The sequence below is a fragment of the Scardinius erythrophthalmus genome (assembly GCF_964197995.2).
Source record: "Scardinius erythrophthalmus genome assembly, chromosome: 21".
NCBI classification, from domain to species: Eukaryota; Metazoa; Chordata; class Actinopteri; order Cypriniformes; family Leuciscidae; genus Scardinius; species Scardinius erythrophthalmus.
Genome location: NC_138241.1, coordinates 6,871,281 through 6,886,071, shown reverse-complemented (window position 1 = coordinate 6,886,071; position 14,791 = coordinate 6,871,281). Strand labels below are relative to the sequence as shown.

The window sequence follows — 14,791 nt, the reverse complement described above, 5'->3', positions numbered from 1 at the left end:
CTCTTCACACACTGTATGATTCAGTCTCCTTGACAAACACTCGGAGAGCTGGAGTATGAGTCATCCACAAGCAGCCATTTCTGCCTTGAGCCGGCGGCCTACAGCACAGCTTTCTCTCTCTCGCAGTCTAACGTGCAGAGAATATAATCTCCGAGCAGCGTAAGCTCCAACTCGCCTACACCTCCAGCTAAAGCTACGACCAACAACACCCACACATGCACAGGGTGTGGGCTCAACCGAACATGAACCAGTGCAGTTGGTTACTGTGCCCCTCTACATCAAACAACACACCTACACGCACGCAACGCAACGCACACGAGAGCTGACTTGGAGCCTATACGCTGTGTAAACACCTACATCTGAACCATCAATCACTGGTGCGAACAGGAGAGCTGGTCCTGGTCGTTTGAGTGTTTGAGAAGAGAGAGAGAACGATGATGGCTGTTAATAGAGAAAGATGCTTTCTGAAGGCAGATGGTGTAGTTTTGGCATCTACTAGCAAAGGCTAAACCTTGACCCACTGGTTTCTCCATCGGAGGCCTTTCAGAAGTAGCCATGTTTTATGACTAAAAATGTTTTTGTACACCGAAAATATGTCATTTACTTCCAGGGGATCTTGCAGCATCTGAGCACATTTAGATAAATGGGATGTTTCACCAGAAAAATGAAAGTTCTGTCATCATTTAATCACCAGTGGGAGTCAATGGTCAACCAAAACTCTTTGGTTACCAACATTCTTCACGATAATGACAGAATTTATTTTTTTTTGGACTGAACGGTCACTTTAGGCATTGCATTTTGCCATTTTAGTTCCACACTACCATCTCTACATGGCTGGATTTATTTGATAAAATACAGCAAAAAAACGTAATATTCTGAAATATTATCACAATTTAAAATCACTTTATTATTTGAATGTAGGTTCAAATGTAATTTATTCTTGTGATACAAAGCTGAATATTCAGCATCATTACTCCAGTCTTCAGTGTCACGTGATCCTTCAGAAATCATTCTTATATGCTGATTTGCTGCTCAAGAAACATTATTATTATTATCATCATAGCTGAAATCAGTTGTGCTAATCAATACTTCTATGGAAACAGCTAAATAAAGAAATAAATATAAATATATCTAAATACATATAGAAAACAGGAAAACAAAGGCCGGATGCCAGTCACCACCTCTTTCTATAAAGCAATATTTTAAAATGATTGTGAATACAAGTAATTTAATGAAAAGATGATAATAGATACATGTGGAATCTCACATATGAAATGCACTCCAACCAGTTTGACCAGGTACTGTTGCTATTTATCAACATTTACATTTTTTAAAGGCATACGCAGCACGTCTGAGCTTCTGTAAGAACCAATGAGCTTTGTTCAGGCAAGTACAGTTTAGCTTCTTTTCATGTTCACTGATTAACGTTTATATGTGAATAAAAGCCTAAATTAAATCTGTTCATCATATAAAGCGATCGAGTCTCTTCAGAAAATTTGGCCTAAACTGCTCAATTCATATGGATTAGTTTTACAATATCTTTGTGGACTTTTTGAAGCATCAAAGTGGTAGTTGCGTAGCTGTCAATGGAGGAACAGAAAGTTCTCAGATCTCATCAAAATATCTTCATTTGTGTTCCGAAGATGAACGAAAGTCTTGAGGGTTTGGAACAACATGAGGGTGAGCAAATGATGACAGAATTTTACATTTTGGGTGAACTATCCCTTTAAGACTCATAGACTTTGTCTATTTGTCTGTATTTTTTCTCCTTTGCATCTTTGCTGATATAAAGAGGAAAAACAAAACCTTGCAGGCACCAAATTGCATCATAGTTCTGTACAAGAGCAGAATTTGGACAGGAATACAGGACACCCTCGCTATTGAGTCCAGTGGTGCAGCGGACATTCAGTAGACATGTGAACACATGACATTTATCACATGAGTGTTGCAAGTTCAGTCAGTGGAGTCTCTCTCTCTCTCTCTCTAATTCTGGGGGATGGGACACAATCATTTTGCCAAATCTATCAGCTACAGTGTGCTCTGCTTATGAATATCTCAATTCCAGCTTAATTTGCTTAAATTAATATTAGAAGAAAAAGGTACAAAAAACCCAAACAACAAGTGTTTACCTAGTACATGCATTACAGTGATTTTATCAGGTGTGAGGGGTGTACATGGGTCCTACCTTATGTGGCTTATTGCTTTTATAAAATTGTGATAAAAGACACAAACGTTAAATAAATGGTTTCATTTTATCATTTTAAGGGGCCATGATGCTTTTTAATGTTTTCCATTTCCTTTAGTGTGTAATGTATCTGCGCATGTATAAGATCTGAAAGTTAGAAAGCTCATAGTCTATCACACACGAGGGATTCATTCTATCTGACAGAGAACACTGATCCAGACCCGCCATCCACGTCACAAAGTGAAATATTAGCATGATGCCCACCAAAGGCATACGCAAAGAAAGAAGGTGAGGTTGGAGCGAATTGTAGTGTTGTCGCCATGTCGTGGAAACGCTGTGTGTTTGGATGCAAGTGCATCATATGTTTTTTAAACTGTATTTTATGTAGTCACTAAAGGACATAAAGTTGCTACAGTGAAGACCGATTACACAGTTATAACATCATATCTGAAAGGTCAGAAAGCTACAAAAGACGATTTTATATTGTGATCGATCTTGAAGACATCCACGATCTACTTTTCAAGCGAATCGTAGCGATTGTAATTTTTTTATGTCCTCGTAATAATGTTAAAATACAGTGACTGTCTACTAGATAGCTGTGCTGACTGGCCAAATAATATCATGTGACTATCATGTGTCTTTCATGAAATGCGTGCGTATCATTATATTAGATCCATGCATTCGGTCTTAAAGCCTGATGCAAATACCTCCTGATGTCTGCGTCATTAAATTTAAACAAAAGAAAAGGCAAATCACTCACTGATCTTGACTGAATAACTTTAGTAGTTTTAAAAATAACCAATGTATATTTAATTCATTCAGTGAAGAGTATGCAGCGTTTTAAAGTTTAAATCAGGGTTAAAATTACTATTTTGACAACTGATTGTTTAATGCAATTCTGTGTTTTAATTGTGCAAATAGATAAGTCCATAGGCTTCCTCCAGTCTGGATATTCTCCATAGTACATCTTAAATTTGGGAAGATTGCGTGGATTGTGATTGTTTGTTATAGGATCTTAAATTGATATGGAATTTTGGGAAGATCGCCCGCCACTAGTTTCCGATTACAACAACATTATTAACCGTTTGTGACACACTCTTGAGGTGTTTGGCCAATCACAATGCACTGGACCAGCTGGCCAATCAGAATGAGGGGCTTTGTAGAAACCGGAGCTCAATCAGAGTGTTTCAGACAGATTGGGAATAGAGGTGCTGCAAAAATGTGAACATTGCAGCGTTTTGAACATTAAAGCACGTTTATCTATTATAGTACACCCAATAAACAAAATATTGACCTTTTAAAATACTATAGTATCATATGGCCCCTTTAAATTTAAGTGTGTTCCTCACAGAAAGAGCTCAGAATCATTTCGCTTAACCCCACTGAACGAGAAACCTGGCACAGGGCACACACATACAAATAAACAAACAAAAAACCTGAGCAAGTCATGAAAAAACGATATTTAAATGTGGGGCAGAGTGGTTTACACCCCTTTTGGCAGGTGGGTTAAACAGTTGCACCACACCTGATAAGGGGAAGGGCAGAGTGTGTTACTTTCTGAGATAAGGTCTGTGTAACCCTGCCCGGCCCGACTCTACAGGAGACAGACAAAGGGAAACACAAGACTCTCTTTTTAAAAGCAAGTCTATTTAATCATGCATTACAATGAATGAACTTTAATGTTGAAAAGGCATTAAATGACAAAGTTATGTGCAAATTCTGTGCTCACGGCACAGACACTACAGGCTTAAGTTTATTATTACTAATGTAAATTTCTAATAAGCTCAAAATGGTTATCCCAACATTAGATCAATGACTGGTCCATTGTCATGAACTGATATTGATCCACGTGTCAAAAGCAGAACTATTATCAACTTGACATTGTGTCTAAAAAACACAAAGCTCATGGAACAAGACATCACACACAGTAGCCAGAAACAGCCATCTGACACATATTTATACTGCACTCTTCAAAGATTTGGGGCCAGTACATTTGTTTTAAATTAAGTTAATACTTTTATTCAGCAAAGACATATTTAATAAATGCTGTTCTTTTAAATCCTGAAAGAAAATGCATGATGGTTTCCACAAACATATCAGGCCTAGCCTAACGGTTTTCCACATTGATAATAAGAAGAAATGTTTCTTGAGCAGCAAATTAACATATTAGAATGATTTCTGAAGAATCATGTGACACTGAAGACTGGAGTAATGACCACAGGAATACATTACATTATTAAAATTAAAATATAAGATAAAAAGGAAAACTCTTTTAAACGTCCAGTTTTAAAACGCATGTACCAGAAAAGTACCCTTCATCCACGTTCCCTTACCCTGTTTATTTGAAACACCTTTACACCATTTTGAACAAAGGTTTTGATTAGCAATGTCAAGCGGTATAACTGTCAAGTAAGTGGTATAAACCAAGTAAAATAGCATTATCTTACCCCTACACATCTATAATGAGTGTACACATTTCAATTGTTTTGAAAATGTTTTATATCATAATGTTTAAGTAAAAACTGCTTTACAAATATCATTAATAATGGTCATAACATTTGGCAACATGAAATAACCTTGATAACAAGGACTGATATTTAATTTTTTTTCATTAAAATTTAGCTTTAGAGGGTATTTCAAGGTCTTTTGCGTGAAGAAAAAAACAACTTCCTGAATTACGTGTGTCACACACACATGTCTGGTTCACAATCTTTGTGGGGACTCTCCAGACACGAGTCCCCATGAGTCAGTTTGCATTCGGGTTGAAGTCCCCACCGGGATAGAAAACACACACACACACACACACGACTAAACTTGACACCTAAAACATATGGTTACAAGCAGAATAAAGTGCTATTCAGCCATAGATCAGTGTCATATCAACTACATCCTCAACCTGAGAAGGGGGAAAACCAACCCTTAAGGCCAGAAAGGACACAAAGAGAGCTAAATAATGGTGGCAAGTAATACCAAAGCCATTGTTCATGTCCAGGTGTCCCGTTGCGTTTGATATTCAATTCAGTCTGAATCCTGATTTAGAGTTAACAAACTTGGAGCAGTGGGGCTCAGATTGGGCTCTGACATTTGGCCGCTTCTTTCTGCTGGCTTGGGAACATGTTGGCAGAAAGTCTCCTCGTTATCATGCTTTACTATTGAATGACCAGTCACTGGGCTGCGGAAGCACACTGGATGAAAGAGCTCGTGCAGTCGACTGGACTTCCAGTGGACACATGCGCATTTCCATATGAGAGCACTGAATTTCACAAGACCTCATTTGGCTCTGCAATGCTTTTCGGGAGGGGGGAGGGATGGGCTGATTGAATGAAAAAGAACAACAGGTTCAATAAAGCGCAGATAATGGCTTCCTGTCTGGGCCATGACAGAAGAGCTATCTGTGTTCCCTTCTCAGCAGGACCACAGAGGGGTGAGAAGCTGACAACGTTCTCATTCTCCGGAGGACTGGGAGCTATGTTTGGACAGGCCGCTTTACAACAGCAGAGTGGCCTTCACAAACAAACCATCACATTTTACTACTTGGCTTGACCAAGAAAACCTTTAAGGAAACAATCAAATAAAAAATTAACAGCCTGAAAGATTGGGCAGGAGCGTTTGGCCCTTGCGTCTTTTCCACAGGATGTAAAACACATTCATAAGAAGCGCAGGACGTCTGATAGTGGGGAATAAGAAAAGCACTTCTTGAAATCTGAAATGGAAATAAACGCCAACTGTAAATCTGTAGTTCTCCACTTTTCCATGATAGTTTGACAATTGCATTTAAATATACGTAGGGCTGCATGTTATTGAAGAAAAACTTTTTTTTAAATAATGTGATATGCACATTATTAGTGTATAAAAACAATTTAAATATATTTAATATACATACGTTTCACATTCTTGTGTTCGGCTTGTTGATTGACCTAAAAACACTTTTCGGAAGTTTGTGAAGCATTAAAATAAGTTATTGCAGTTCATTGGCGATATTTTCCGATATCTCGCAGCCCTAATATTTACTAAAAGAGCCATTATCATCACCTCTGTTATTGTATTGTTGCTTAAAGCTCCAGTATGTGACTTTGGTATTTGACCACAAGAGGGCGCAGTTTCCAACAATAACAAAGGCGAAGCTTGATGACGCTATGAAGGAGGTGACGATGGGAGATGTGGTTTATAATGCGTTTTCACCATCTAGCGATGTATCTAAATGGAATTAATGAATCATGATCACGGATGAGGTAATTTATTCGTTTTTGTATTACCTGTATGTCTTATCGTATTATTTTATGTCATCATAATTAATGAACTGCAAGGGACGTGAAATGTTATGCTATATTAGGCTATCCCGTTACAACATACAGCTATTTGTCAAATGATTTGTTTGGTTAATGTTGTGCAGTTTTACGTTTTTTATGGTTAATGCCGTGTTGTTTAACGTGTTCAAACCAATATCTAAAAGTAAATTTGAACGAACATTTGCAAGTAATGACTAAATATTTTTTTTAACATCATCTCCGATTGTAATTGTACTGCCATAATCTCGGTCACCACACGTGATAAAAAGCCTTACCAAAGTACAAAGAGCAATATAACTTTGTTTATAAGTGCTATTATTGACAGTTGCATGTCTTACCTGTCTCAATACACTCGCGAGACCAGAGTCTCGGTCAAGTCCAGACGCGCAGCTCTCTCCATCTCGAAAACGCCTGCCGATATTTATCCGGGTTTTATTCCTCCGTTTGTCACACAGTCCGTGACTCCGCGTGTATCCGAATATGGACGCTTTCGTTTTGTTGGCACTTCAATACTCGCCAAAGAGTTCGTGATCCATAACAGCTATAACCATACAGTCTATGGCTATAACGCTTTAACCACCACTTCCGCATTTTACCATGCGATATTCCGGTGATGTGGGTCATATTTTTTATTTTATTCCTTTTTTTATTCTTTGTCAGATGTCTTTATTGTTTATTGTGATAAGAAAAAAACCTCAATAAAGTTGTAAAAAAAAAAAAAAAAAAAATCCGGTGTGGTGGAATATCCTATCACATGGTCCACACCGGAAAGAAGGATAGAGAGAGCGGACATTGCGTCACTGAGGCGCGACATTTCTTTTCCGGGACGGCCAGTTATTTAAAATCGGAATTTCTCTGAAATAAAAAATCTTTGGAGACTTTTGAGATATTGTAAGTACATAACTGGAGGAAATATATCACACTGTGCAAGTTATTTTTGGAAATTTTATTACAAAATCCCTACATATTGGAGCTTTAATCATATATTTAGAGTCTTAAGGAGGACAAAAACTCACTTAACTTATGCAGATATGTGAAGCACAGCCTTGCCAGCTTCGATATTCATTTATTGGTTACATAACCTGAGCATGACTCTTACTAAGGAAGGACCAATACTAAAGTATAGTGCATTTCGTGGACCTTGACTTGTGTTAACTTGTCTCTTTTTTATTATTATCTTGTAATGTAGTGCAAGATGTGAAAAAATGTGAGTGTGACTGAGATCATCGCAGGTTTCAAACATAATAACGGATGATATAATGTTTAAGGACTTTTGTTGCATTCAAACAAAACACATTTTTGCGTATTTACTCACAGAATATGAATTCAAAAGCTCAGCCCAAGTACATAAGCATCCCATTAACGATAAATAAATATATAAATACACTTGAGGTCAAAGTAGCATAACAGTCAATCCTCGGTTTATTACACTTCAAAAAACACAACCCGATCAGAATATAAGCAGATTTAACTAAAGCTCTTTTTTTTTTCCAGACAAAAGCCAGGAAAAGCAATGCAGTCCAACATCCTCTTAAAGGGAATTAAATGGCTAGCATAACCAATATTAAATCAAATTAAAAGAAAGAGAGACATAAGGCTCTAAAACCGCTGAGCTTGCTAGTGTAACATTGAGGACTCATTTTAAGACATTACGGTTAATTATTGCTGCAGATCAAGCGAGCATGTCAAAAATATCAGAAAGGTTGGGAAAAGAAGGAGCTAAGTGCTGTCATAATGATTTTTATTTTCAAAAAATTTCTAAAACATCTAACAATATTGTAATCTAGAGTAGACCATGTAAGTAAGAATATGCATTGACACGTAGCTTTGAGGATAATCATACATTGACATACACAAAGTAATACTTTAGTTTACGGCACACACTATGCCGAGGCTGTTCGTATGAGTCAGAGTGAAAATGAGGATCTGAAATCGATTTTTCCTGCAATCCTGCAGGGGATTGGGAATGGTTGGGGACCGGGTGACCTTTTCTCAAAGTCATTTTGCACTGTTGTCTTCTATACTATTTACAGGCAGAGTCAAACGTTAGTTTGGGAACATTTTTACAGAGATCAATACGATTGGTCTGCCTGTGTTTGTGTGTTTGAGGGCTGTATCACATTCATCCTACTGGGTAACAAGCTCCTCAACCTGCTAGTCCCTAAATAACATGCTAGACGAGTATATAATGTGCAAACTTAAAATCAAATTTTTAAAAGAATTGGGTAACACTTTATTTTACAGTGTTACATGTAATTACTGCAATAATAACAGTAAATGATGCATAATCGCATGCAACTAACCTTAAACCAAACCCTACTCCTAACCCTAAAGCAATGTTTTAATTACCATAAATATAGAATTATACTGTAACAAGGACACCTTAAAGGTGAACTAAGTAACTTTTTTTTACCTTAACTGAACAGTCATTGGAATGGTTATATTACTTATTTCGGGTTGAATGGTGGTCGTTTCGCACCCCCCTGGTGCCCGTGAGCGGAAAATACGCACTTGCAACTTTGGCCGCCACGTCAGGAAGTCTCGCGTGATATCAGGTCTCGCGATGTAAACAATTGCTTTACGGCCAAAAGAAATCTGCTAAAATGCTGTCATTATTGCGCTCCCTCACGCTGTCCGAACCCGAATGAAGAAGACGTTTTAAAGAATGTCCCATCTGCTTTGATGTTGTTGATCTACTAGCCTCTGGTATCTGAGAATCGCCAACGAGTTTTTACAACAGTATTGTCAAATATCTATTCCGAAGCTGTGGGGGGAGCTCTAGAGAGAAACCTGCGAGCAAAAAGCGAGAATACAGCGAAGAAATCCCGAAGCTACTGAGTGCTGCTTTAAAATAAAGGGTTACACTTTATTTTGAGGTGTCATGGTGTAATTATATATTTAAGTACTGAGTAATATGAATTGACAACATGTGGTTAATATAGGGTTGGGCTAAGGTTCAGTTGAGGGTTAGTTGCATGTAATCAACTATGCATAATTTACTGTTATTACTATGGTAAGTAGCTACATGCAACAAACAAAGACACTAAAATAAAGTGTTACCAAACAAAGTGTAACGAAAAATTGTTAGGTATATTGAAACTATATGCGAGGGAGGTTAGGGACGGGTTTTGTGGTCTGGTTTATGGGTGGGTTAGGGTTAGGTTATGGGGTTTTTAATAGATAAGTACAACCTAAAACATTTTATCAATTTATTGGTTTACATGTTAGAACATAATTCTTAAAGATCTTGATTCCGATTGTAGTAAGTAGCAGGAACTATGATTACCACAGTAACTTTGGTAAGGGTATAACTTAAATAACCTGACCTTAACTACCAATGTAAGCAACCTCAGTTAGTTTAGACCCACCTGCATACTTAATATTGATTAACGTTAATAAACATTTATCATAGTAACAAGCCTTGAAATAATGGTATTTTGGAGGAAATATGGTTACTGTTGTCCAGCGTAATGTGTAATAACAGGACAGTAATTAATGAGTAAGTAAGCTTGGTTTTCATTTGGTAACTCAGCTTTTAGTTGCACCTGCCTGTTTATGTATTACGTACACTATTTGCAAAAGGCCATTTTAAGGCGAGACACTACAGGCAAAAATACTGTTTTTTCATGCATATGTTAATTTTGAGATTTTTGGGGGGCTTTTTGGCTGTTCATAAAGTGTTTTTTCAGACTAGTTAAAAGAATACATCAAAATACACTTTTAAATGTATCTTTTATAGCACTTTATCTATTTGCGTCTGTAGATTTCAATTACAGTAGGCTATCTGTAAAGGCCAAGTTCAGCAGCACTTAGCCTACATTCTCCAAACTTTACAGTTTTATTCCCATCTATATTCTGAAGGGTCTGAAATTGGTGACTTTATTTTGCTGGCTGTTGACAGTGTTTTCTGATTTATGGAGTGATAAGAAAAATAAGAATTCTGAACCTGACTTGCTCCAATGTTTAGATTTTTTTTTCTTCTAAAAATGTAAGCAAATTAGTGCATATGTAATTAGACAATGCCTCATTTGCATATTTAAACATTTCGGGAAACGTGTGATACAAACAATGTTTGCAATTCTTAATGCAAGCAATCAACCAGGGAAGTATGCTGATATGTATTAGTATTGTTTACCCTCTTCTAGCCTCCCGGGGTGTGTTGCCTCGCCTTGATCGTGTGTTTTCGACGCACGCCAATCGCGCTTATCGCTGGAGCGATCTCTGCAGTCATGAATGGAGCGGCTGAAGGTTACAGCTTTTATGAATGAGTGCAAACAACAACTCCTCTGCCCTTCGCCCTTCCGTTTGACAAGCGCTGGCAGACTGACTCCAATTCATCCGTGAGGCCACTATTGTTAACGTGTGACAGTAATTCTGTCACGGAAGGGCAGAATATTAGGAAATGCAGCTGAAGACATGACATATAATGCAAGGCCTATTAGAGCCAACCGTCGAGTCGGTGAAAAACAAACAAATAGCGCGTGGAGGCGAAGAAACGAGAAAATATGTCGGCCCACCATTACATTAAAAAGCTCCGGCCTGTCATATTATTAAGGGTTTAAACGAGGTAAATGAACATTCTTGAGTTATGATAGTTCAAGCACATTGTTTACAGGCCCAGTGTAAGTGACTAAACAGCCCGAGCAGCAAACCTGCCTCACATATAACGCATTGTCACCGAGCCAACAAAGTCAAATGGTGTTTTTATGAATGAAGCACTGTATGCAAATGAGAGCGATTCAAAGCGCCTGAGAAGAAAACAAATGGCGGATATATCCGACCACTGCAACTGACTTTCCAGAACATAAAACCACTTCGGTTTTTATGACTATAGTCAATATTTAAACGCGCTCAATTGTTCAAAAAACAAACAAACAAAATGGCTCTGCTGCGCTAAGCAACGTGAGGCGTGCAAATACACATAGGAATGTTTAAGGAAGGGCCTTTTAAAACATCAAATCCCTTTACCAAATATTTCCGATCCACCCCTACTCCATCTTCCCCCCTCCCTCCTTCAGACTATCAGTGGGAGAGGGCCCGATCCCCCTTTCCACTGACAATACCACTCAACATTTCCACGTTAAATAGTTTACCAAACTTTTACAGCACCATCCTCAGATGCTCGCTGACTTACTGTAACCATAAAAGATGTGACATGAGAACAAACGTCCAGAACAAAGACAAAACCTACATACAAAAAAAAAAAGACATTTCTTTCCAGGTACTTACTCGTTTGGGTGTGTTTCTTCAATCATTTTTCTTGTTTCACCTACAAAAAAATCCCACAATGGGTGCACTCTGTTCGTTCGTCATTTTTTATCCCACTCTTTTCCAAATAATCCCTCACATTTCGTTCGTCTAAAGTGTCTTCTTGTTGCTCTCTCTCCTCTCCTCGTCTCCGTCTTGATGGGTTTTTTCTTTTTTTTTTCTCTCTCTCTCTCTCTATTTTTTTTTTTCACTGGATCTAACCAGTTGCTGATGAAAACCTTGGAGGATCTCGGACTAAAGAGACCTAAATCAGATCTCCCCGAATAATTTCCCAGAGTTTTGAGTGCTTGAGTGTATTCCCGAAAATCCCTTAGATGAAAATGCGTTGATGTTGCTGAGGGTGGCCCCGACGAGCCCCATCTCTGATTACTCCATGTTGGATTATTGTGCAGCAACAGCGCGAGCCCAGCGCGAGCACCAGCAGCAGCGCGAGGGGGAGGGGGGAGAGACCGGAAGCGATGACGTCACACTGCAGGCCGAGCGCCTTTCAAATCAGTGGGATTCGTTTTACGGATCGAAGAACGTGGAAGAACGTCTGGCTGGAGCCGAGATCACGATAGCAAACAACTTAAAGCGATAGTTACCCCCCCCCCCCCCCCCCAAAAAAAAAAAAAATAAATAAAAATAAAATAATTACATTTACTCACCTTATATTTGTTCCAAGCCTGTATGAGGTTCTTTCTTCTGTTGAACACAAAATAATATATTTCAAAGAATGTTGCCAACCAGACAGTTGACGGTAGCCATAGTAGGAAAACAATACTATGGAAGAAGTCAATGGCTACACAATATCTTCGTTTGTGTTAAGTAGAAGAAAGAAACTCATACAGGTTTGGACAAAATCAAAGGAGAGTAAATTTTTTGGCGAACTATCCCTTTAAAGAAAAGTTATGCCTATGTCTTTATGTCACATTCATACATAAGAAACTGAGCTTTTTTAATCTCTAATGTTCTCTGCAAAAACAAAACAACTCTATATTGCCCTACTCCTGATGTATTTTTTTTAAATGTATCTTTCATGCATTCATGGTTTTAAATCTATTGAATAGATTTGTTACATCCATGATTTTGTTTGTTGATAGTAAAAGTTTATTTAGCATTAAGGAGCCAGAAACAATGTCTAGTTTTATTGATTTTAGAATTATCCGACTAAATTATTCATTGCCCTCTGGTCATGTTGCACTTTCTTTCTTTTTCTTTTTTTGACTCTTTGAATGTTTTTTGTTTTAGAACTTTGATACTAAGGATTAAAGGGGTCATATAATGTCATTTTTGTACAAGCTAATATGATTCTGTAGGGTCTAAATTAAAAGTTTGTAATATACTTTAATTAAAAATTCTCATTAGCATTGTAAGAAAACACTCATTTTACCTGGTCAAAAACAGCTTGTTTTCAGCACGCCGTTTAAGTGTATGTGTCTTTAAATGATAATGAGCTTTGCTCACCCCGCCCCTCTGTTCTGTGTGTACACCGTTTGTAACACTATAACTCAATAACCATAACGCGTTGTTCATTGTAAACATGGGATTATGAATTATATTGAGAATGTCATACTTAGTAAACATGCCGTTGATTTTGTGACGTCACAAAATCAAACAGCTTGATTCAGGAGAGGGGGAAACATATAAGAAGATTTAAAAAAAAAAACACTGGATGGATTTTTATCATTTTATGATGGTTGTATACAGGCACTGGCAACACACATTTCAGTACAATCAACTTGTAAAAGTGCATGTACCATTATATGACCCCTTTAAGAATTTGAAAATATGTTTTTAATACTCATTTCAGTCTTTTATTATTATTATTATTATTATTATTATTATTTAACTGGAATTGGAACTCCAATAAATTATGTCATTTGATATGGATGTCCTGATCTTCAGTAAAATGAATAATAAAAAAATTATAATAATCAGATAACACAAAAATGAAAAACCATGTCTTTTGGCGTTTACTTACACTTAACAGTTGAAACCCCTCTTCAAATAAGCCATGTAGGTAGTTATAACAAAACAGGTTATCTATGACTTCGACAGCTGATTGCATGTTTGTTTTTTTGTATTTTATGAATTCGCCTGTGGAAAACCCCATCTTTCTTCATGTTTTTTTTTTTTTTGCCCACCTAATATGAGCGGTGATGTATAACATTACACAACAACAAAGGCTTTTTAAGTGCTACTTTAGAGAGCACCACTTCCTCCAAAAAGTGTAATCAGGGTCAAAGGTGGACAGCACAAACTCCTTATCTGTGTAACTTCTGACTCGGAGGGAAAGCGGAGGATTAGACACGCTTTGATCAAGGGACCAGCGAGGTATTTTGAGAACTGAGGGGAACGTTCACCAGTGACAGTCCAAATTCCTTATTGATCACTTCAAATCAGGACGCCCTCAGAAGCATTCCTCATTAAATCTGTTTACTACACACTAGTGAGAGCTGCCAGTGTTGGTCTATATAACCACCATTTGCAAATCTCATCAAAGTATCTCAGATGCCATAAAGTAATCAGGAAGCTGCTTTTTCAGGCTATACACACTCAAGAAAGCTTCCAACACTTGACAATAGATAACTACCCTGGCTATCACAATCAACAACTACAGTGATTTTAGACGTACTTCAAGATAAGAACACCATTGTGAAACACAGCCCCATTATCATGTGACATTTTATTCATTGGCAGCTAGGGCAAATGTTTGATCATAGAAAAAATGGGAAAACATTTACAGAAACTGTAGTACACTATGTAACTTGTGGCCCTCTAGCGGTTTAAAAAAAAACTGCATGCATTTTGCGGAAGAATATTGTTTGGTTGTGCTTCGGCTCAGCGTGACTGTGTGGAATATGATCCTTCACAATAGGTAGGACTGCTTTACAATGACATATGACTACATGAGGTAATTTATGGGTTCAATAAAATACCTTGCTCGCCTGTTGAGTAATAAAAACGCCATCATCTCCACGTCGCTTCGACAACATTTCAAATCCCTCAGTTCTCGCCATCTCTGAAAAGCCACGCCAATGTTGATTCTAGTTTTCTGTTCGGCGTT

General features: G+C 37.7%; 1 protein-coding gene across 1 annotated transcript in view; it reads right to left on the bottom strand.

The window, feature by feature from the left end:
* Positions 1-12,138, bottom strand: part of spred2b (sprouty related EVH1 domain containing 2b) — a 40,371-nt gene extending 28,233 nt beyond the window's left edge. The window contains exon 1 of the mRNA XM_081351809.1: positions 11,704-12,138. Within this exon, the coding sequence (XP_081207935.1) occupies positions 11,704-11,729 (26 nt within the window). The 5' untranslated portion in view covers positions 11,730-12,138. The remainder of the gene's footprint in view (positions 1-11,703) is intronic.
* Between the last annotated feature and the right edge of the window lie 2,653 nt (positions 12,139-14,791).